Source organism: Astatotilapia calliptera, chromosome 23 (assembly GCF_900246225.1).
Source record: "Astatotilapia calliptera chromosome 23, fAstCal1.2, whole genome shotgun sequence".
NCBI classification, from domain to species: domain Eukaryota; kingdom Metazoa; phylum Chordata; class Actinopteri; order Cichliformes; family Cichlidae; genus Astatotilapia; species Astatotilapia calliptera.
In genome coordinates this window covers 28,595,931-28,618,904 of record NC_039323.1, presented here as the reverse complement: position 1 = coordinate 28,618,904, position 22,974 = coordinate 28,595,931, and the positions used below count along the sequence as shown (strand labels likewise).

General features: G+C 38.7%; 1 protein-coding gene across 1 annotated transcript; it reads left to right on the top strand.

The window, feature by feature from the left end:
- The first annotated feature begins 369 nt into the window (after positions 1-369).
- Positions 370-22,719, top strand: LOC113016540 (uncharacterized). Its single transcript, XM_026159441.1, has 4 exons — positions 370-443; positions 20,713-21,099; positions 21,416-21,551; positions 21,834-22,719. Exons 1-4 carry the CDS (start codon positions 370-372, stop codon positions 22,584-22,586), a joined length of 1,350 nt encoding a protein of 449 aa, XP_026015226.1. The 3' UTR covers positions 22,587-22,719.
- The last annotated feature ends 255 nt before the right edge of the window (positions 22,720-22,974 follow it).

The following is a 22,974-nucleotide window of genomic DNA, read 5'->3' as shown; positions in this document are numbered from 1 at the left end:
TAAAAACTATATCAATATACAGTCATTAACACATTTATTAGACCACCTAATAAGGTGTATTAGGTGGTCACAGTATTGATAAGTACCATTTCCTGAATGTTTCTGTAATTGTTGTTGTCATCCTTAAATTTTTCTTTTTCTTTTTTTACAAAAAGCTGAAAAAAACAACAACTGTATAGTCCATAATTACGTTTGGATTAGTAGTAGTAATTAGTAGTTATTTATTTGCCTTTCTTTTTTTTTACTAGATTTAGTGATTGAATACTATACTTGATTAATTTCCGACTTCTCAGAGAAGTTCAAGGTGCTGGCTAAAAAGTGTGAATTTGGTTCAGGGAATTTAGTCAGTTGTTTTGGGAGACAACGACAATGATCTTAGGCACTCCTGAAAATGGAAGCCCCTCTTACCTGCAGACCCAGATCAATGAGCTCTTCCAAGAGTGGTGAAACTGATTGATGGGAATGACGGGGGATTTGTGAATGATGATCTCAGGCTTACTCCAGAGCAGCAACAACAGGTGTCATGCAGCATTGCTGCAATATCATGGAGTGCTTAGTCACACTTACAAATGTACATGATGACTGTGTCACTTACAGGAGTGAACTTCATCTCCATCACTTCCCTCTTCACTTCCTCTGTAAACAAACACACAATTATGTACTTGGTGCACAAACATTATTCACCAACACTCGTTGCTGGTAGTCATTAAAGTCCCGTGGGCTCTTTTCACTTGTACTTCCTCAGTCTCATAGATTTCCAGTGCTAATAATCGTTAGAATTGATGTTTCCCTTCTAAGCCTCTAATGATGTTTTTAGTATTTATGGTTACAGACAGCCAGGCAAGCTGATTCATAATAGTTTCTCCCTGCCACTTTATTGGCATGGCGTTTCTCACATTCGCATCAGTAAATTAATTTTGACCCGCTGATGCCATATATCACAGCAAACCACTGCACGCTGTCTCTCCGTGACCAGGTTTTCTTAAGTTGTTGGCGTAAAGAATGGTTTATCGATCCTCCCTGCTGACGCTTTAATAAGTGCTTTGCATAACAAGTGTTTTACTGCGGGATAAATCGCGTGGCCTGCTGGCACCTGTCAAATGCACAGGCACACACACATATGCAGACACAAAGGGAGCACATAGCATAGGTGGATGAAGAGACAGAGAAGTTTCTGATACTCGTCCCTAATTGGCTTTTTTAAGGCATGTCAGTGTGAGCGTAAACAAGAGTTATTTTTAGCTCATAAAAAGTGAGCTAAGTAGTCATTCAGCAAAAACCATGGCAGAATGATTCATATCAGGTTTCATCCACTTAAATAATGTCTTGCCTCTTGCTAGCAAGCAAGCCTACACCAGCAGATCTGTTAGGAGCAGGAGGAATTCAATCAGGGAGATCCATGTGCCGGTGCGGGGGCCCGTGAGTGAGATCGATGGTTTGAGAAGCGGGTCGCGAAGGGGGCAGCTCCCTGGGTGCACTGTTTTATCCCCGTCCTGTTGCCACTTCTGTTTAGGGGGTGCGACTCAGAGTGGAGGGGACAGTAAGGGTGGCCAAAATCACCGCTGCATCCAGGTCCCAGAGGGACAATCCAGCCCAGGCCTACCACAATAATATCATTTTATGTCAGCCATGAGTGAAAGTTTCTCCAACTTGGGGAGGGCTGATTGATGGCTGCTGTAAATCAATGTTGAGAGTGCTGCATGGGGGTTTTTATAGCCAGGGAAAATGTTGTGGGTTGTAACTCACCAGTGTCTTCACCCAACATCTATGTTTTTACATACATTTTTACCATTCAAGAAGTCTTAACCAGAAATACACATCAGCTGCCATCAGCTATTAAGGTTACTTAGCCCAAACCTTAACTGTATTTAACTTCAGCACAATCTTGCCCTTCATTTACCATATCACAGTTTTCATAGTGCATAGTTCCAAGTTGAATAGATACCTAGTTTGCAAATGACCTGATGTTTTTGAGCAGCAGGAGCAAATGTAGTCACCACAGCAGACTATTTCTTTAAATGCACATCCTCACTTAACCCCTGTCTGTATCTACGGTGCTGCACATTTAGAAATGTTTGCACTATTCTCTCTTTTTCAGATGTTGATGATGATGATGTTTCAGATTATCAGACAAAATATGGTAGAATACGGGTTGCCTTTCTATACTATGAGAGAATGGTAACCAAATATGTGCAAAATGCAGTTTTTAAACTGCATTTTGCAGTTTAAAAACTGCATTTAATCATTTCTTTACAGAATTTTTTACATTTAGCCACATGAAGGTTTTCCAAGGTGGAAAATGTGGTTTGATAGCCATTCAGATAGCCATTTGATAGACAGAAGAGATGATGGTACCATCAATAATACCAGGTTGTTTTTCCCGCTTAATAAATGAAATCATAATTTTAAAACTGCATTTTACTCATCTTTGTTTAATATTAACAACTTATTTGATCATCTGAAACATGTAAGTGTGACAATATGCAAAAAACTCTTTTTCATAGGGCTGTATAGCTAACTGTGGTACCCATCAGGCTATGAGATTAAATATGTGATGTTTCTTCTCTGGGTTTAACTAGCATTGCTGACGAATGTTAACTGCAAGTGAGCAATAAGAAATTAAAGCATCATTGTGAAGTCCAAAAGGAGAACTTGATTGAGTGATCCATACCAAAGCTTTGTAACAATGCAGAGCATGCTCTTGATGTGATCACAAACCCCAAGAGAAAAGCAAAAGTGGGGGGGGGGAATCAAAGGCTTTGATTATCGTGTTTATAGAACCATCTGTGAAGTCTAGACTAAAAAAGGAGCGTTATAAATAATCTGTCAGGCTCAAAGAAGCAGACAGAGAAAAACATGACTGACAAGATACAACAAAATGAGAGAAAATAACAAAATGCATAGTATTAGGAATATTGGGAAAATTGACAGTGTGTCTGTACGTGTGTTTTCTGAGAGACAGTCTAGGCCAAAGTTATGCCAGTTAGATGTCTGTGTGTCTTCAAAGAGAAAGGAAAAACTGAGGCATTATAAGGGCAAAAGCTGTTACCAGGCCTAGAGCTACTGATCCAATTAGAAGATGTGTGTGTTGTTATTACTGTTATTATAAAACATGTAATATGTCATTTGGAAACACTAAGCAGCAAACAAAGACAGGTGTAATTTCTGTGAGGAAGCTGTGAAGTCAAGGTGTGATTTCAGGGACATTTCTATCTTTAAAATGCGAGAAGCAAAAGATAGGGAACATTAAAAGCATCCATCCATTCATCCACAATAGCGTATAGAGAACCATAATGACATATAGCTTTTTTGACTTTTTCACCCCTCAAAATTAATTTCCTTATGATCTACCAAATGCTTTAATTTTGGATTAAAATATCTCCCTTTGCCGTTACTGTAGCTTACTGCAAGTTCTGCATGCATGTCCATTTCACAATTTAGAGTCGCAAATCGTGGACATGTTGGATCGGCGTGCTGGTTACATGTTTTGCTGTGATACTGGGTAGACGAGAGCCTGATGTTCGGCTATAACAGGGGTCAGCAACGTTTAACACCCAAAGAGCCAGTTGGACCCGGTTTCCACGCAAAAGAAAACACTGGGAGCCGCAAATACTTTTTGACATCTAAAATGAAGATAACACTGTATATGTTGGTTTTTTTACCTTTATGCTTTGTGTGAACAACTAAAGTAAGTAAGTAAGTAAAGTTTATTTATTAAGCGCTTTTAACAGACAGGCAGTCACAAAGCACTGTACACAAAGATTAAAATAAACAATACAATCAATATAAAAGATCAAATGTAAATAATGTAAAGAATATAAAATACGTAGATCAACAAAAGGCTTGTTTGAACAGAAACGTTTTTAACTGCTTTTTAAAAGAATCCACAGAGCAACTAAGGTGTGTTGCTTATGAAATCCATGAAGTGCTACAGAGAAAATTACATTTTATTTATGTAATTAACACATTTTGAACTCTTAAAGAAATATAACAAAAGGAAAGACACCCAGCTGAACTAAAATGATCCATGTAGCAAACAAAAACTGTTGTGAGCCGCCTCCCTCATATAGCCTTTGGGCACCTCAGCGGCACCCGCAATCACGCCTCGCCTTAAAGTCTGTGCTCTCTCTGCTGTTGTGTTGTCGGGCTGTGAGCTGCAAAGCTACAGCCGGCTGTGTGCGTACAGCAACCATGTGTGAAAAGTGGTCAATAAAGAGATGCTGAAATGTAACGATGTTTCATGGAAACATCGTCGGGTCTGCCGTGGTATGTTTACAATGGGACTGCTGCTCCTAAACCTCTGCGCACAGCGTCTGCAAATCGGGGCTGTACGAAGTCACTTTCATCTTTACACAGGACTGTAAGCTGTCATCTGTGAGGCGTGAGCAGTGTTTGTCTTTAACATAGTTCACAGTGGAGAACAGCTGCTGACATAATGTGGATCCGAAGATCCATAATTGGCCTACCTGGGGTTGAAAGTCTCGATAAATGCACGGCGTTTCGGCGGGTACACCGGCTTCCGCGAGTGTGACGCTTATTTTGAGCAATGAAAAATAATAAAATATAATTTTAATTTTAATCTTATATTTCAATATCACAATAATCTTCCAATTTAGAACTAAACACAAATAAAATACACTTCAACTAAATACTTCTAATTTATTTTCCCAAACCACCCGGAGCCGCAGTATAAGGACAAAAGAGCCGCATGCGGCTACATAGCTGCAGGTTGCCGACCCCTGGTTTAGGCGTTAAAAACGTCTTGGTTCTGCTTAGAAAAAAATCAAGGTTTTGTGTTAAAATACAATAGCTAGTTCTTGTAGCTTCTTGGTTGCCATGGTGATGTGTCCCTGCTTCTTTTGGTCAAAATACTGCTGCAGACCCATGCTGCCAGTCATGAAAAAAAAAAAAAAACTTGACCTACACCATACTTGATGCAGATAGATAAGAAATAAACCAACAATAACAAATATTTACCAAATATATGTTTCAGTCTTGGTTTTATCTGTCTGCCAACAATTTAATCACACTCAAGTACAATTGAAAACAGTTGAGAACATTTAAGCCTGTGCTGTAAGCATAGACTGTATGACAGTTAGTTATTGGTTTGCACATCTTCACCATCGCTCTATTAATGCCAGTTTATCCAATGAGTGGTTAAGACTTGCTTATGAAGGCCAAATATATAATGCATTTTTTGAAATTATTCTTAAAACGGTCCTTGAAAAGCAATGAGTGTGATTTTTAAAATGGTGCAGGAACCCCAGGGTAGATAGCGGTCGCTGTTGCCTTTCTCATTTGTTCGTTTTGTTTTCACACACATTATTTCTTTTACGAATGTGTTTACACAGCAAAAACACACGTGAAAGACTGCTGAAAAGCAGATTCACACATTCCCAGAATTTATGTCGTGTGCAGTTTTGGCTTTAAAGAGCAGTGCTGTGCTACCAAATGTGAGACACTGGCAAATCAATCTGCAATATAATCCATAATGCTGTGCTGCAGATTAATGGTAGAGACTTAGCAGGTGAAAACAAGCTCAACATGGTTTTCAGCCCCATCAGATCTTGACTCTCTCGAAGCTTTATTGATCTCATTTCCTTTTTCAGCTAGCTTGTTTTATTGCAGTACTGCTTTTTTCCCCTCCCTGAACCTTTAATTCAGCTCCAGATGAGCTCTGACAGGGCCAGAGATCGCCTGTCTGGTAGTGTTGTGTGTGAAAAGCAAACAATGGTGTAAATTCTGCCCTCCCGTCTTCAGGTCATTCATCTGCATGTGGCAGTTTCCCTATTTTTCAGACACTGTGCTCTCTTTCTTCGTCTCCATCAGCTCTTTTCATCTGGAACAAAATGTTTGCCACAGCCTCATTGACGAAATCCTTTTTTCTGTTGTTTTTTTTGAGTGTCCAAGTGGTTTAAAAAATAGCTGGTAATTGTTTAACTTCTTCTTTAATGTGGTATTGTTCTGCACGATAAACCTGAAGGGAAGTGCATCCGCCAAATGTGTAGGAGAGATGCGTACTGTAGGAAAGCTATTAAACTAGCTGTTGTCAGCAAATGTAGGGATGAATGTAAGCGTGATGGCTCTGTAGTTGCATCTTCAAGGTTTTTACCAACCAATGTACTGTAAAAAAAAGCCTGCAGAAAATGGATACCTAGAGTACACTATTTACTGACACAGTGCAGCAGGTATAATGCTCTGTGGTAGCAATGAGCATCAGTTGTAGCTTCATTCCAGGCGACTGTAAACACTGAACCAGGCTTTTTCTTTCTAGCCTGCAAACTTTATAGTTATTTTCTTTATTGAATCAGTAATTATGTTATGTTATGAGATATCTAATTCTTACGAGACTTCTTGATTTTAGGACTACAAATGATTCAAACTGTTATTCAGTGCAGTTTTTGGTTCATACCCTAAGGAAAGATCTGCTTTATCCCTTCCCCTGCCCAAATTGTAATGACAAAACTTGATTTAACATAACAACGAGACCAGATTCTCTTCTTAAATTTGACTACTTTTGTGTCTGTCAGCCCAGTCTCATATTAGGACCATAAAACGTCCTCTTGACATAACAGTAAGATCCAAAAGAAAACTTGATTGGCCTGTAAATGAGCCCGCATGGAGTCTCAGCTCTGTGGATTATCTGTTCTTAGAGATGTCTAACTTGAAAAGTCTAGATATAAACTGCAGTTTCACATTAATGTAATTAGTACGTTCAGCACATATTATACTTTTTGGTGCACGTCTATTGAAATTTTTATTTTAATTATGATTTTCTGCTTCATGGTGGCTTCACGTTAACTTTCTAATGTGCGCTTTCTCACAATTTCTCAAATTGCTTCCTGATATTATTAGATCAGTGTTGTGCACTTTAGTAAGATTTCGTAATTAGATACAGTTACTTCTTTGGAAAGTAACTAAATGACTTTATAATGGTGAAAGTAATTAGGGAATTTAGCATTACATTTAAAACTCATTTAAATATATACACTTCAGTTCTCTTATGAAGGAAGATATAACTGAGACTTTTTGTGTTGTATATAGCTACAGGGGGCGAGCTGATGACCGAACTGTTAACTGTTTCTGTAAAACTTAATAAACAAATAAATTATGTCCTGTGGTCTTTTACTTCAGTGGAAAACATCATGGACAAGAAACTGCAGTGTTACACTTTCTGAGAGTATGTGGGAGTCCTCTTAGTTCGTAAATCTCTTATATACTTATAAGTATCTGTGTTTTCTTGCTATGTTTTTTCAAATAGACTATATAAACTAGGACATCCAAGTCTCAAGTAAAGCAAAATGGTTGTCGCTTGACTTTGTGTTTTTTTTTGTTTTTGTTTTTTTTTTAATATTTCATCTCAAAAAACTAGAATGTCATTCAAAAAGTACATTTTGTAACTCAATTCACAAATGTAACCTTTCAGATGTTCCATGTTGATTACATGTAAAATTATGGCTCAAAATCAACAGCTCATCAATCAAAAAAGGAAGAATGTCAAACGTCTGGAAAGTATCTTCATTTATATTACTCTAAATAACTGATTGGGGCTCCTTTAACATGGGCGCTGGTGAGGGGTCACTGTAGCTGTGGTTGCTTTGATAGTAGCATTTATCTTGTTTGTATTATTAGGTCACGTGTTTCTCATCTTCCTCTTCACAATGCATTCACCTCAGGGAAGTTAGCTACCCAATCAAGCACAGGATCATGATAGTCAGCAAACCATTTGGTAGTAGTTTGGGCACTGTGGCAGTTAGAAAAGGAAATTGGCATCCCCATAAAACTCCAAAATGTGCTGGCAGATGGCTGCTTAGACTTTGGACTTGATAAAACACAGTGGGCCAACCAGCACCACCACCACCGTGAGCTCACATGTCACCCCAAATCATCACAGGCAGTGGAAAATTCACACTGGACTTCAAACAGGTTGGATTCTGTGCCTCTCTGCTCTTTCTACAGACTCTGGGACCTTGATTTCCAAATGAAATGCAAAAAGTCCTTTCATCTGAACGAGCGCTATGGACCACTGAGCAGCAGTCCACTTATTTTTTCTCTTCAGCTCAGGTAAGACTCTTCTGATGTTGTCTCTGGTTCAGGAGTTGATTGATATTTGTAATGCAACAGTTGCAGCCCATTTCCTGAAGACTTCTCTGCGTGATGGCTCATGATGGACTGACATCAGCTGAATCTGCTCCTTGTAAAGCTCTCCTGAGTTCTTGAATGAACATTCCTCCATTATTAAATGCTGTGGTCATCCCTCTGGTTTGTGCATCTTTTCCTACTTTTCTAATCCAACTTTGATAGAGAACTTTTCTTTTCTTCTACCACCGTCTGCGGTTCCCTGTGGACGGCCCTGATAATACTCATCTGGATACCTTTCGTGTTAACATCTCTACTCCATAATTGTGGTTGCTTATACTGTATAAGCTAGTTATAGCCAATGGTAATTTACTTCAATTCACAATGAAATACTGTAACATACCACATTTTTACATCCTTAAGTAATGTATGTAAAGTTTTAGTTCATGGCACTCTTAATTTTTTAAAAAAATGCACAATGTTGTATTTAGTTGTATTTGTTGTATTTAAGGCAACATATAAATGCCTTATGTTAAGAAACACTTTGAGGTAATAAAAGCAATAAAAGACTGATTTTTTTTTTCCCTGTTTGTCTGTTGTAGTTTGCAGGTGTTAGCGTAAAGAGTGGACATGCCAAACAAAGGTCAGGGTTTGTAGAATCACAGATTAAAGACTTTAGCTAAAATGTTATGCTTGTTCTGCCATCGTCTATTGTTGGTCTATTGAGTTCACAGTACAGCTGCTCATATTTTGTTTACCTTCATTTTGCATTAGCAAATGACTGAGGTTTGGTTAATAGGAGCTGCAAGTACACACATTATTGTCACCTCCTTTTTGTGCGCAGAGGTTTTTAAAGACAAACTCTCTTTCAAGACAAAGACAGGTCATTACCACACTCTGATTCAGATGTAAAAGCTCTGAACAAAAATAGGAGCCATTATGATACTGTGGCAATTTAACCAATTTCATGTTGTTTCTCTCCGTCTTTCACAGATGCACAGGTTATTGTGCTTAGACCCACACAGATACACACAGGCACGTGCACTCACCCACACCGAGCCATAATCTTTCTTACTGCATCTAGCGATATGAGGAAAACTGACTTTTCCACATCAAGATCGAGTGGGGGGAGGAAAGGCATTATCAGCACCAGAAAAAGATAAGAGTTACGTCAGTAGGCTAGGAGTCTTGTGTAAAAATCCAAAGGTCACCCGAGCTTGACTTCACACCGGCAGACATGGAGACACTGAAGGTCAAAGAGAATGAAGGAGTAATCCATTCACAAGGATGACAACCAACACCTACAGTTTCACTCTGATCCATTTCCTTGCAGACACACTGTGCTTTTTCCCTCAGGAGGTATATTTCTCTCAGATTGTTTATCCTTTTGTGCTTTTCTTTATGCCAGAAAATACGTAGGGATTGTTTTGTATAGGTAGAGAGGAAAAATTACAACTACCGGTAGTACCCACCAAGACAGGTGACCAAGACAACGAGAAGCAGCAACAGTAATTAAAAAGACACCTGAGGCTGAGCATTGAACCCTGGTCATATCAAGAAGCATATTAATTCTACTGGGGCAGCGTGGATAAGTGGGGCCCCTGGGCGCTGCACACTCCGAATATAATCACGAAGACACTGCCTTCGATAATGTAATAAAATATACAATATAACACTGAGCTGTGAAATGTATGTAAACAACCCAGCAGCAAAGACAATCATGAGGATGAAAATTGTAGATGATGCAGATTATCAATTCACGAGATATCTGTTTCAGTGAAAATTGAAATGTGATCAAATCTTGCACAAAAAAAAAAAAAAAGAAATCCTATCCATCCAATTTCTGCTCAACAACCGAAAAGAAAAAAAAAAAACAGTTCCTGAAGCACTATGTTTGTTGTAAAATAATATAATAATGTTATTATCCGGTTGTTCAGTGATGACACGACGAATCCTACTTCCGGGCCTAAAGTAGTGTGCGTTTAATATGGCTTTTGTGTTGTTAACATGTTTAATGTTATGTATTTTCTTCTATTTGATCTCAAAAAGCTCCTAAAACAGTCAGTGATCCCTGTTGACCTTCCTCGGCTTTTATTACCACTAGTCATTTATTTAAGCTCAGTCTTTAAAACCTTAGGATGTAACTACAGCCCAGCCCATGCAGCAGTATATGAATGACTAACCTCGTATTGTGGATGGATTATCTCAGTTGTTCTCCTGGCTGAAGTTTGGTCCTTTTACAGCATCCTGCCATGCGATTACATTTGTTCCTGACCACCGACAACACTCACGGTAACTTTTATCGAGTGGAAAAAAAGTTAGCTTGTTTATATTATGCTAACATAGCTGTGTCGCTAGCGGTCACGTAGCACATCATTATATACCAGCTAGCCAAACTTCAGTAGCCCTACAAACGTCACTGCTGTTTAGTTTTCTGTCTTCATTTATGCTGGAAGTGATAGCAGAGCTGTACGTTTTAATTTGTTTCCAAAACCCCGCAGTCAGGACATGCTATATTGTATTTAGATAGAAACTAGCGAGCTAACTCCCTGCTAACTTCTAACTCCGTTAAATGTCATAAATTCCGTTTTCATGGATGCCTGGATGTTAAACTCAATTGTTACACCTGGTAGAGCAGAACGCTGATCATTTTATTAAAGATGAAAGACTTTAGACAGTTTTTCAACTCTCAGTAATGCCATAGTGATCGTTTGATATATGGACCTGCAGCGGAGTTTAGACCCAGACGTCAGACTGAACAATCGGATAGTAGTATTATAGTAGCAATTCTCCAGGAAGAGAATCAACAAACATGCCTCAGCAACCTTTTCTTTTAACATTGAGCTTGCATCTGAAGAGCACCTGTCAGATTAGCCTTAAGAGCCTTGCAGCACTTCAGTTTTCTCTTTATTTGATATTCAGTTTCTGCATTCATAGCACTTATGCACACTTTTAAAATGATGGAGGAATGAATGGACATTGAAAGTGAGCTTTTTTTTCTCTTCCTCTGGGGACATCAAACATCAAATGCTTGTGTACTGTTTTTGGACCCTACTGTGGACCATTTATTCCCTTGGTGCAGTTTGTTTGTGCAGCATAGGTCGTTCAATACAAATAAATAACCGCACCGAAAGGTCCAACTATATAGTGCACTGTGCAGTTTGTCAAGAGTGAAAGTGCAAGACAAGCTCCTGCTGGAAAAACTGTACAGCAACCTAAAACAACAAAACAGGTTTTCTGATATCTGATAACCTGCAGTTCTTCAGGACTGAGAATCATGCTGCTAAAAAATGAAATAATGGAAAATTGAAGTCCAGACTGGCTATCATATTCAGCTTTTCTTCCCTGTGCTCTCTACTGCTCTCAACAGCAGAGCATGGGAAATACGAGCAAGTCTATAATTCTTGCCACTTCCCAGTGATGGCATCCATCCATTCATCTTATCTTCGGTCACCAAATCTGTTTGTAACTTTTATGAACATCAAGGAGTGGTAAGTGTGCAGCTTGGTGTCTTCACTGACCTGTAACCTCACACATTTTGCAGCCAAATGTAAAGCTGGGACGTGAGCCAGATCCTTAAATTTCTGAAGCCTTAGAGCACTCAGGATTTGAACTTGTACAGTACCATTAACTACCATTGCAATAGTTTTACCTTAACTCATGTGAATGACCTTGAGGGATTAACAAGGCCCAGATTATGATCAATAAGGAATACTTTAAACTTGGAATTTACTTTAAATACAGGACAAGATGGCTCTATACCTGGAACGTGCTCATTTACATTGACAAAAACTAGATTAGCTGTAAGATCAGCTGCGAGAGACTCTGAGACACCCCAGAGCGTTGAAGGAATAAAATATTCCATGTGGGATGGAAATGATTTGGGATTTGGAACTGGAGAAGTAGCTAGGGAGAACGACATCAGGGATTATGAATTTATTATCCATGGATTTTAAACCATTGTCACACATGAGAAGACAGGAGTCTGACCTAGCTGGACATTAAAGTGTCTTTAACATTCAAACTCTGTCATTGACAGTTTGTCTAATGTCCATTTGGTGCGGGTAATAGATGAATTCACAATAAGAGAGCTTTTTGAAGACGTGCAAATCGCGTTGAAGCAGATCACATTGTGTTGTATTCAGATGTGACAACTTTGGACAGTGTCCCAACTTGATTCTCCTGTTTTGTTTCTGGAGTTTGTGCACGAAAACAGCTTTTGTTTCAGAAACCAAAACCATGCGAAACAAAGCAATCTTCTAGTATTCAAACTGAATAAACTGCAGGCACAGACAAACCTTTAACAGCCTCTTCAGTCTTTTATGCCACATTCTTTAGATGTCTTTAGTTCCTGGCCATTACCTATAACATCACCCCCAGCTTGAAGACAGTTTGCCACACAGTGTGGAACCATTAGGAAAGAAAAGTTCTCCAGAGGCTAAAACCCCTGTTTGATTTTCTCAGCCTCTCGCCCTGTGACCCAGCCTCGTGTTAGCTGAGCCTAATCTGACAGGACGCTAATAGATCGTCTAATTAACATAATGTCCACCCATTAGGAGTGGTTAACCTTTGACTTATCATACTGACAGGGATAATAGGAGGAGCAGAGAGAAGCTCACAGATACATGCACTATGAACTCATGTTATTTACATATTTCATCACCTCTCAGTGCCGGACACATGTTAACGCAGCTCTTTTGTGTCTTTCACACGTCTTGACACACACATTTCCAATTGCTGATTGTGTTACTGCACCGAGTGCTTCAGTCCTCAAGCTTGAGCCACCTTACGCAACTGGACCACAAATCAGTCGAGTTGTCGTCACTGCACTTCACTGAACTACTGTCACACTTTCACTGACAGCAAGGAGCTAACCCAGCCGGTTTCCTCAGACATGAACTTTGGGTTGCTCCTTACTTGTGCAATGCCACACACACGCGCACACACACTACAGGAAAAAAAAAACCATGTGCGTTCTTGCTGCTGATCCTCCCTGACGTCTCATTCCACCTCATTTCCTCAGACCCCTGCTTCTTTCTAATTGAGGCAGCGGCGAATACAATTATGGTGAGAATCATCCCGGACTGATGTGAGGACGGATTAACGGGATTAAGAAGATAATCTGTTGACCCTCTGGCCCCACCGCAGTATGAGGCTGGGAAGGCAATTTGAAGCCGAAAGAAGAAGAGATAGGGGGCTTTAATGAGCGAGCTGACGAAAGCCTCTGACCACCGAGAGGCTCGCTTGGCATGCCGCTGGGGGATTACTTTCTGCAAGACTCCCCTACGTAATCGCACCTAACCCCTTCTTCACTGCCCACACACCCACCGCTTCTCGAGGGATGTTCAGGAATGGCTCCATGAGTCTGCAAATAAAGGCAACACTCATGCTGCATCATTAGTTTGTCATTACATGTGGTAATTGAGGTTCAGAAGTAGAATACAATCTGGAAAAAACGAGAAAAACATAGATAACCAAGATATTAACTTTTCCGAGGTCTCAACCTGCACAGTTTTCTTCATATCCTTTTGTGTATTGTTAGCATTCATACTACCGTACTTGTATCCACCTGAAGAAACGTAAGACCAATATTTTCTCGGCTTTCATTTCATTTCCATCAGCTTATGAGGAAAATTTTTGGCTCTTTAGCTCACTAAAATTCTACGCTGCACATTCAGCCACCTAGGCACTGCCTTTATCTGTGTGGATTTTGTAACTGCAGGTAGTGTGCAGTGGATTTATGTCTGTTTGCTGAAAACTGTCAACCGGAAAAGCAGTAAAACAACACCACAGAACCAAAAACCAAGTCAAAGAAAGCAAGCTTTTACCATTTCTTTAGAATCACCTGTCATTGCAATCAGAAGTTGTATTCGGGAAATTCAGAATGGGAAGAGAAGAAAAACAGATGACATTTCCTCCACTGGTTTAAACCAAACAAAATGAAGTGCAAATACAACCAAACCTTTAAGAGCTTCTTCAGTCTGATATGCTACATTCTTGAGATGTCTTTTGTTCCTGGCCATTACCTGAGAGTAAAAATGCTGCCATTATCACTTCCGTATCATTAGTTTCTGGGCCTGATAATGCCTTTTGTTCCTTTCTCATGTTTCTTACTGTTCTGATTCCTCATTTCTCACATATCCAACACTTTCTTCTTTGTGTGTCTCCTTTTCATTTCCTTCCTCGGGTCAGTCACAGTCAAACAGTGCACATTATTGGAAAGAAATTTGACCTTTTATATGCTCATTTTTATGATTTCTTTCGGCATCATTATATATATATATATATATATATATATATATATATATATATATATATATATATATATATATATATATATATATATATCAGCAACTTTAAGCCTTTAAAAGATTTAAAATAAAATAAATGTTCTTCAGATTTTTATGCCCAAATCTGAGACGAGTTGTGGAGCGATAGAACTTTTTCTTTCTTTTTTAGGATTAAGCAAATAGGTAATGCTAATTTGGCAACTTAATCCAAAACTAATAATAACGTGCTTCACGGTCTTTTCTGCCTTTTTTTGTAAAACTGAAAGTTTGAAAATTCACAGATAACAAAAATAATAAAATTTTAGCATTACAAATATCATTTTAACATTTAATCTACCAGCTTCAAAATATCATTTTCATACTGGGGGATTAAATATTGCAGAAACATAAGGAATTATTTTCATAATTACCAGTACTTTTAGTGGGTATAAACCTAACATTGTGTGGTGGTCTCATAAATTTGTCAAGCACTGTGTACGGACAGTAAAGCCTCCATCAGCCTGTAGCATATTCTATCCTTATGCAGGCAGCAATATTGAGAGCATAGAATATATAGAAGTTATAAATAATTAAATATGGTAAAGTAGTGTTTATAATTGCTGTTGCATCACTTAAGCTAACAAGATGCTCTAAATAATATATTCATACAATTAAAAGACATTTTCAGTAATTACAATCCTCATATCTTATTTTGAATGTTTAGAAAATCAAATAATTATACATTGTGAAAAAAATACTGCAGAGCACATACAAATCCATTTCTTGTCCATTGTGCAACAGAATTATAAATAGCTTTGTTTTATTTTTTAACATAAAAACTAAATAAGCATTAAACATGCAGTATTAAAAAAAACTATTATTATCCATCTATTGCATTTATCAAATAAATAGCAATTTATATTCAATGACAACAACCAAAACCTGTGTGAACATCATCACTAGCACCAACTTCATATCATCATCCAGTGAGAACGCAGGATATCCTTGATTAGCAAACGAGGGTTTCCTTGGTAACCAGAGCCTGGAATGACAGCTGGTGACAAGTCATCAGCAACAAAGCGATGAGCAAATTGCCTTCTGTGTGGATGCAACTTAACCACTTGAAAATTTTTAACAAGACTCTAAGCTTAAGAGTTATAAAGGAAACGTTTCTGGGCAACACTGAGCAAGGAGGGGAATTAAGCCTTTACCTGTGGTGAAGTGAGGAGGTATGGCTGGTTATGTTGCTAGGTATGACAAATAGTCTGAAACATGACTGGTTGGTCAGAAAAGGGGGAAGAAATGCAGTCTAACTGGTAATGGAAAGAATGGAAAACTAACAGAGCTAATCACAGAATTCACTGTGTTGAAATAGTATAATTATGAATACTCTAACCCAGGGGTTCTCAAAGTTTTGATCACAGAGTACCAATTTAGTGAGCCGGCACATGAGCGAACTACCCACAAGAAAATGACACACATTAGTCACATTTAATTAGTGTTTTGAATGTTTCTGTCACAAAATGGTGCTTTTTGCTTGTTAATTGCAGGCGCTGCACTGAATCACAGTTTCCTTTTAACCATTAGAGCAACGGCATTTCACACAGAGACAACAGGAAAGTTGGGAAGGCTCAGTCTGCTTTAATGTCTGAAACAGGCAAGCTCAAATTCAAAAGAAACGCTCATCCTCTGTGCTCTTTATCATGCCATGTGAGACGAACTGGGGATGAATGAAAAGTACAATAGTGTTATTTCCTTTCTCTGTTTGTTGGCCTGCAGGTTGTACTTTGAGAACTCTGTAATGAGCATCTCTACTGAATAAATTGGGAGCCATATTTAACCTGCAAAATGTGTCAAATCACACACCTACCTGTGTAGTAGGTAAATTCTGCTGATACTTATATGCTTGCTGACTTTTATTTCCTATGCTTGTGTTTCTAGCAGTTAATCTTATATGGCTCATATGATATTAACATAATAAAGTGTTTAGCTTGTATTATTTATTATTACTAGCACACCTGCTGTCAATATAGTTTAATTACCTCTGGTTATGAAGTGTTTCAAGGAAATGTACTTTCTTTTTTGTTTTTCCATCTAACCATTGGCATTATGATGGCAACTTTATTGCCAATTAATTCATCAAATGTAACTGACCATGTGATCAAATGTAAGACTGCAAAAACTGTTCAGAAGGTTAGTTCTGGAGTGTGGACATCATGAAACTAACATGACTCAAATATGCACGTTCCAGATTTGACAGTTCAGTTAGTCAGACCTGGATCCTTTAATGCAGGGATGCCAAACATGAGGCACGGGGGCCAAAGGTTTCAGTCGAAACCACTGAGCATCTTTAGAAAATGCAAGTGAGGTGAATTTTAAACTTTTAACAGTGTTGTAAGTTTTACAGGTCTTCCTACCGATAAAAACCTCCTAGACTGCAATTTGTACTACACCAAAGGAAAAAAAGCAATGGTGAAAAAACAGGAACTTTGTGTTCAACTGTCTATTTATCTATTAGAAATAGAAACTTAAATTAAATAAAGAAAGATAAAGAAGCGTTCTATCAATTAACAAAAAATATCTGTATCCTGTAAATACAGGAGAGCCTGTGCAATGTTACGCATATTTTCAACCTCAGATTTCTTAATGTGGCTCATTTTCTCTGAAGAACGTATAAAATAACATGTTTCCAGTTACTTCACACCCCCTACACTTTTATTTATGCGGTGGGTCATGAAATTATGGAGATGCTGTGTCCCTTCACTCTGTTTGTTTGTATATATGTGCCCGTTGTGTGGTGTTTTTTTCTTTCTTCTCATGCTTTTCCCACTCAATGTTCCAACACTGTTACGATTCAAGCACCTACACCTGCCTGTTCCCACATTCCCACACATTTTACTTTCAGTTTTATTTGATTATTTCTTTTCTTATGCTCCATCACACGTGGGACACAACAAATATGTAGCTTTGAATGTGTGGCTCCTTACTGACCAAGATGACGAAAAGATTCTCTACTCAGAGATCCTGAGCCATTTTAAAACGGTAAATGGACTGGTACTATATGATGCCTTTCTACTCAATTTAAGCACTCAAAAGCTTTCTTAAAGCAAGTCTCAGTCACCAAGTCACACACATATATTCAAACAGTAGTAGTGTCTGAAGTGAACAGAGATGGGCAGTAACGCATAATCTGATTTTTTTTTGGTATGGTAAAGGATTATTATTGCAATAAAAAGTAATTAGATTACTGTTACTAAACCATGATTTTGTTTGTGAGAATGTCTCATGACAATGACGTACGAGCGTGCGACATCCGTGGCAGCAACAGACGTGTGTAGATCAACTACGGATAATATGGAGTGCAGAAAGAGTACAACCATGCAGGGTTTAAAGCGTGGAAGTACTGACATCACTTTAAGTTTGGTTCTGTAAAAAGTGACAAAAAAATTAGCATCCGCTGTACACTGCGTGGGAAGAAAACTTCTTTCTACAGCGAAAAATTAAACTTGAGCAAGCACCTAGTACACTGCCACTGGAATGTGAAATTCATAGAGGATCCCCCCACTAACATGACCGCTGCAGCACTGGGCAAACCTCCACTGGCCCCACTCCTGCTAAAAGGGTGAAAATAGACTTAAGAGTGACAGGACTTAGTGCTGCTGAATCTTTGATTATATTTATTTTTTGCTGTTTTACTTGCATCTATTTGAAAGAGTGAGTGGAAACACAAAACATTATTTCATTTTATATGCTGGAATATGCAGAAAATAGGTTTAAATGTTAAACAAATTGCTTCCAGTCAAAGGCTGTTGCATATAATTTAAATTTTGCTTGATGCATAAAGTTAAAAGATTAAAACTAATAAACAATTACAAAAAAACTTTTTCATTTGATTCAGTTTTATATCATGAAATATGCAGAAAAAGATTGGTTTGAAAGGTCTATTGCTTTATAATCATTATTATTATTATTAATATTATTATTTATTCAGGTTGTGTATCATGTTGTTAAAAAGTAATAAAATAACTAGTTACTTTTGAAAACAAGTAATCAGTAAAGTAACTGGATTACTTTCAGTAATTAGTAACTAATTACTATTCTCAAGTGACCAACACTGGTAGTGAAGCACTTTTATTTAACATTTACAACTTAGTATCAGTACAGTTTGAGTCCCAAAGGACACTTTTATGCATGGAGAGGTGGAGCCAGACATCAAACCACTGATCTCTTGATCCATCCTCAGATTTAGTCGGTGATGAAGACTTTTCAGAACGTGAGGCCTTTTTGCCTTAACCCTTGTGTGGTGTTCATATTTTTGTTACTCAGCCAGTGTTCATGGGTCTGGTGGACCCACTAGAGTTTTGGCTTTCCAAATTAACACTATCAAACAATTTTATGTTAAATTACTCAACAGATGTTTAGTTCATCCCAATTACAAACCATATGAACAGCAAACATGGTTAATTTTTTCCCTTTACCTTTGTTAGATCACATTTATGAATTAATGTGCTTCTCGTTTTTTTTTTGTTTTGTTTTTTTATAAAATGTTATAAAAAAATAAATCAGTTATAATCAAGTGGAGTGAGTGGAAAGACACAACACATTTACGCGTGAAGCAATATGTTTCACAACTAAATGGGATCAGCTGCTCATCAATGGTGACATTAGGCCCAGGGTTGTAAAACAGGGGAGGTGGTGCACACACTTATCCCACACTGTCCTGATGGCAGCTAGCTTGTCTCTCTGCCGTCGAGCTGGTCTGTCGTCTCGGTTATCAAAACGGATAATCCTGGAAATTTTGTGGAAGTTTTCCAGAGACATTGATGCACGGAAAGGTTCTTGCTGGTTTCTGCATCCCACAGGGATTCTGTGGATTCCCCTTTGGACCTGAAAACTCCTGCAAGGATAAAAACCCCAAAGTAGGCCTTTGGGGTTCTTAGATGAATTTGGTCCATCTCCTTCCACCTCTCTCCAAAAACACACCTTCCTTCTAGATTACTGCAATCCAGAATAATTTTCTGGATGGAATCTGGGATGAAAAGCTCAAATGAAGACTTGATGTCCTGCACATGAGTAACTGTCAGCCGTGTTGGCCCTGGCTTATCACAGTAACAGCTCTGCAGGGTGGCTCATTTCTTGGGCAAGAAGACCATTCAAATTCACCAGTTATTGACATCCATATTTCTTCACTTGCTGTCTGGTGGGCTTGTTCTGGTCCTGGAGCTGGCTGCAGATGGGGTACTCGTCTTCGTTTTGTTACTAAATGGTGCTCAACCTCATCCTCTTCTTCAAAGTCACTGTCAGACTCTGAATTTTCAGAAATGTGAAATATTCTGAAACCTCTTTGTCAACATCATCATCTGAAGCCCCTCTCTCTTCCAAAATCAACTGGATGGCCCTCGCAGCAGATAATCTTTTGTCATCTTGATCAGTTGTGATAAAGAACCACACTGGCAAAGTCTTATTTATAGTATTATGCCCCTAATTTGCAGGTGGGACAGGGTATGAGAAAATAAAATTTGGATCCCTCAAGAAAGAGGGTAAAATGTGCAGGAATGTAAGAGCAGACGGTGTTGATAGTTGAATTTTCAACAATGTTGCAACTTTGTGCGGGAGCAGGAGGGGAAGAAGAAGAAAACACTATCAGCAGCACCAGAAAGGAGGAAGACAGAGTATGGGAACACAGGACCTACACTTTCAACACTTTTATTAGACCTGGGTCCAGTGGACCCGAACACCTTGTATGTAATGTAAATGCGTGGGGGGAGGTACAGTATAAGGTCATTGAAAATTGGTTCGGATTTATGTTCTTCACAGAAAATAAGCCAAAGCCAATGAATTTCAGGTTGAAAAAATAATTAATTGTTTAATTTTTCTTTTGAGAAAAACTGAAAACGGGTCTCACAGACCCGAACACCATACAAGGGTTAAATAAATATAACTGTAGTGGAGATATCAAAGATAGGCACGGCTGTGGCACTGATTCAGTCTTTGAGCACTACGGTCACCCCGGTGTGTCGGCCAGAACACCACTTAAGGCCAAATAGACTACTTGCACTAGGGCATGTGACGTATTTCCGTTTCCAAATAGTACCGCTTGTGCGTTTCCGGTACGTTTGCTTATCTATCGGTAGCTATGCTAATGTCGCTTCAGAATGAGTATAAAAAGGAAAGTATTTAAAACAGAACATTTTCAAAAACAGGAGAAGAAATACTCCGAGCATTGCTGTGTCCCACTTTGTTCAGCTTCAGCCAAATTTAACGGCATACTAAGTTTTCATGCCTTTCCGACCCATTCCGACTTGAGAAGACAATGGCTGGTAAATATACACCGGGATCATTTCACGATTACCTCTCACACCAGGGTCTGCTGCAGACACTTTGCCAGTGATCAACTCATAGAGCCAACAACCCTCGATGGTCGAAGGCGGCTTATTAAAGGTGCTGTACCAACACTTTTTGAGTGGAATGGCTATAAAGTTGAACCACCGCGGTGTAGTGTTTGGGAGAGAACGGAGCGACGCCCTGAACTAGTTCCTCCTGACGATCAAGAAGAGCACAGTCTTACAAGAGATCATGACTACTGCTCAGTCCCTGAGCCATCTGCATTGGACATATCTGCATCAGCTGCAGAAGACCTGTCCGAAGACGTGGAGACTCTGAGGAAGGAAATACAGGAGTTACGTGTCCAGCGAGAATTTGGGTTACAGCGTTTTGCTGGCTCCGACACTGACATCCGATTCTATACCAGGTACATCTAAGTTCTATTCAAGCTAACTGTTTAAAATATACCAAGGTCACCATCAGTTAAATTTAGAAAGTTTTTCCAGTCTTAATGAAAACAAAATAGAAATTTACTTTTTCTCTGCTGATTGTATGTTTTATGTAGATGCTTTAGTATTTAAACAATATCCTAATGCTACAGGTAAAATACAACACCAAATACTCTTAATCAGACTATTTTATACAGCATTCCATTAGCATATTTGTCACAGTTCACATTATTTTTATGTCAGTGTGTAATGTTAATTAATGATTGACATGATGTATGTCTCTCTCGTGAATAGATTTCCAAGCTATGATCATTTGATGGCATTCTGGGTTTTGATTGAGCCTTGCATCTATAAAATGATCCGGGTTTCAAGAGCCAAGTCAGCTGCCAATCGGAACGAAGAAGTGTTGACACCTGCACGCACATCAACAGTAGGTTATGGGTTTGTTGGTAGTTAGAACTAGAGGTGTAATGTTATTGTATTTATGTACAATAACATTACTTTATGTACAGTAGCATACATACACAGGTGTATGTATGCTAGACTCAGTATCCTTTACATACATACACCTGTGCACTACAGCACCTCATTGTTTACCCCATGGTACAGTATGGTATGCCTAACCATTACAAAACATTTAGCCAAGAAAAGAATAATTTTACTAGTTCATAGCTTAAGGAGTAACATTTTCCCTTTTGTTTTCACCTTCCAGAGGCAGCTGCTACAGCCAATTGATGAGTTTTTTCTTTTCCTGGTTTTCCTGTCAGTTGGTTTGAAGGAGAGGGACCTGGCACACCGATTTAACATACACCAGTCCACAGTGAGCCGCATTATTGCAACATGGACAAATTTTCTTGCCACTGCACTGGGGTCTCAGTGCATCTGGCTTACACGTGAAGAAGTGCAAGCTTACCTCCCTGAGGAATTCAAAGATTTCTCAGACACCCAGATGATCCTTGACTGTACAGAGCTGAGGTGTCAGACACCATCCTCACCACTTCTCCAAAGTGAAATGTACTCTTCGTACAAATCCCACTGTACGATGAAAGCCCTGGTTGGCATAGCTCCACATGGTCCAGTGACATTCATCTCTAATCTGTATGCTGGTTCGGTTAGTGACAAGGAACTATTCAAACAATCAGGCATTGCTGAGAAGTTGACTGAAGACATGGCAGTGATGGTAGATAAGGGCTTCCTAATCACTGATTGTTGTAAATGCAAAGTGTACTGCCCACCTTTTCTATCTAAGCAGAAGCAGATGCCAGCATACCAGGTTAAGGAGACGCAGGCCATAGCCAGACTCAGGGTACATGTGGAGCGAGTCATTAGGAGGATCAAACAGAACAAACTTTTTGATAGCATCATTACCATGTCACATGTTTATAATATCAACCAACTGTTTGCAGTGGCATGTATGCTGTCAAATTACCAGAACACAGCATTAGTTAAAAAATGGGTTAAGTGAGACAAGATGGATTTTTCCCAAGACACCAGTGCCAGTACAAGTAACTTATGGAAAATGACCTGCAGCTGAGGCCACTACAGTTGAATTTCTTCCTTCTCAGCTGACAATACTTGATTACAGAACTGGTACTTGAGTGCCGATAGTTGAGTTTCAGTTATTGATAATTCAAATTCATTGCAAATGTTTAATGTTAATAATACTGTTTAATTATACTACTATTATTACTATTCAGATTCAACAAAACTATTTATCAAAATTATAAAGTAAATCACTAAATCGTTTTAAAACCATAAGTGACATTGAACTTTTGTAACATCAAAAATACCATTTGTCATTTTCTACAGTTCAGTTATTGTCTAAATGTATATCAGTATGCTAGGCATGGAGT

Bases quoted from the DNA above. Each gene is read 5' to 3' on its own strand.
- LOC113016540 (XM_026159441.1), top strand. From the start codon at position 370: ATGATCTTAGGCACTCCTGAAAATGGAAGCCCCTCTTACCTGCAGACC. The intron at 444-20,712 runs GTGAAACTGATT...CTCTCACACCAG, and splicing joins AATGAGCTCTTCCAAGAGTG to GGTCTGCTGCAGACACTTTG. The intron at 21,100-21,415 runs GTACATCTAAGT...TCTCGTGAATAG, and splicing joins GACATCCGATTCTATACCAG to ATTTCCAAGCTATGATCATT.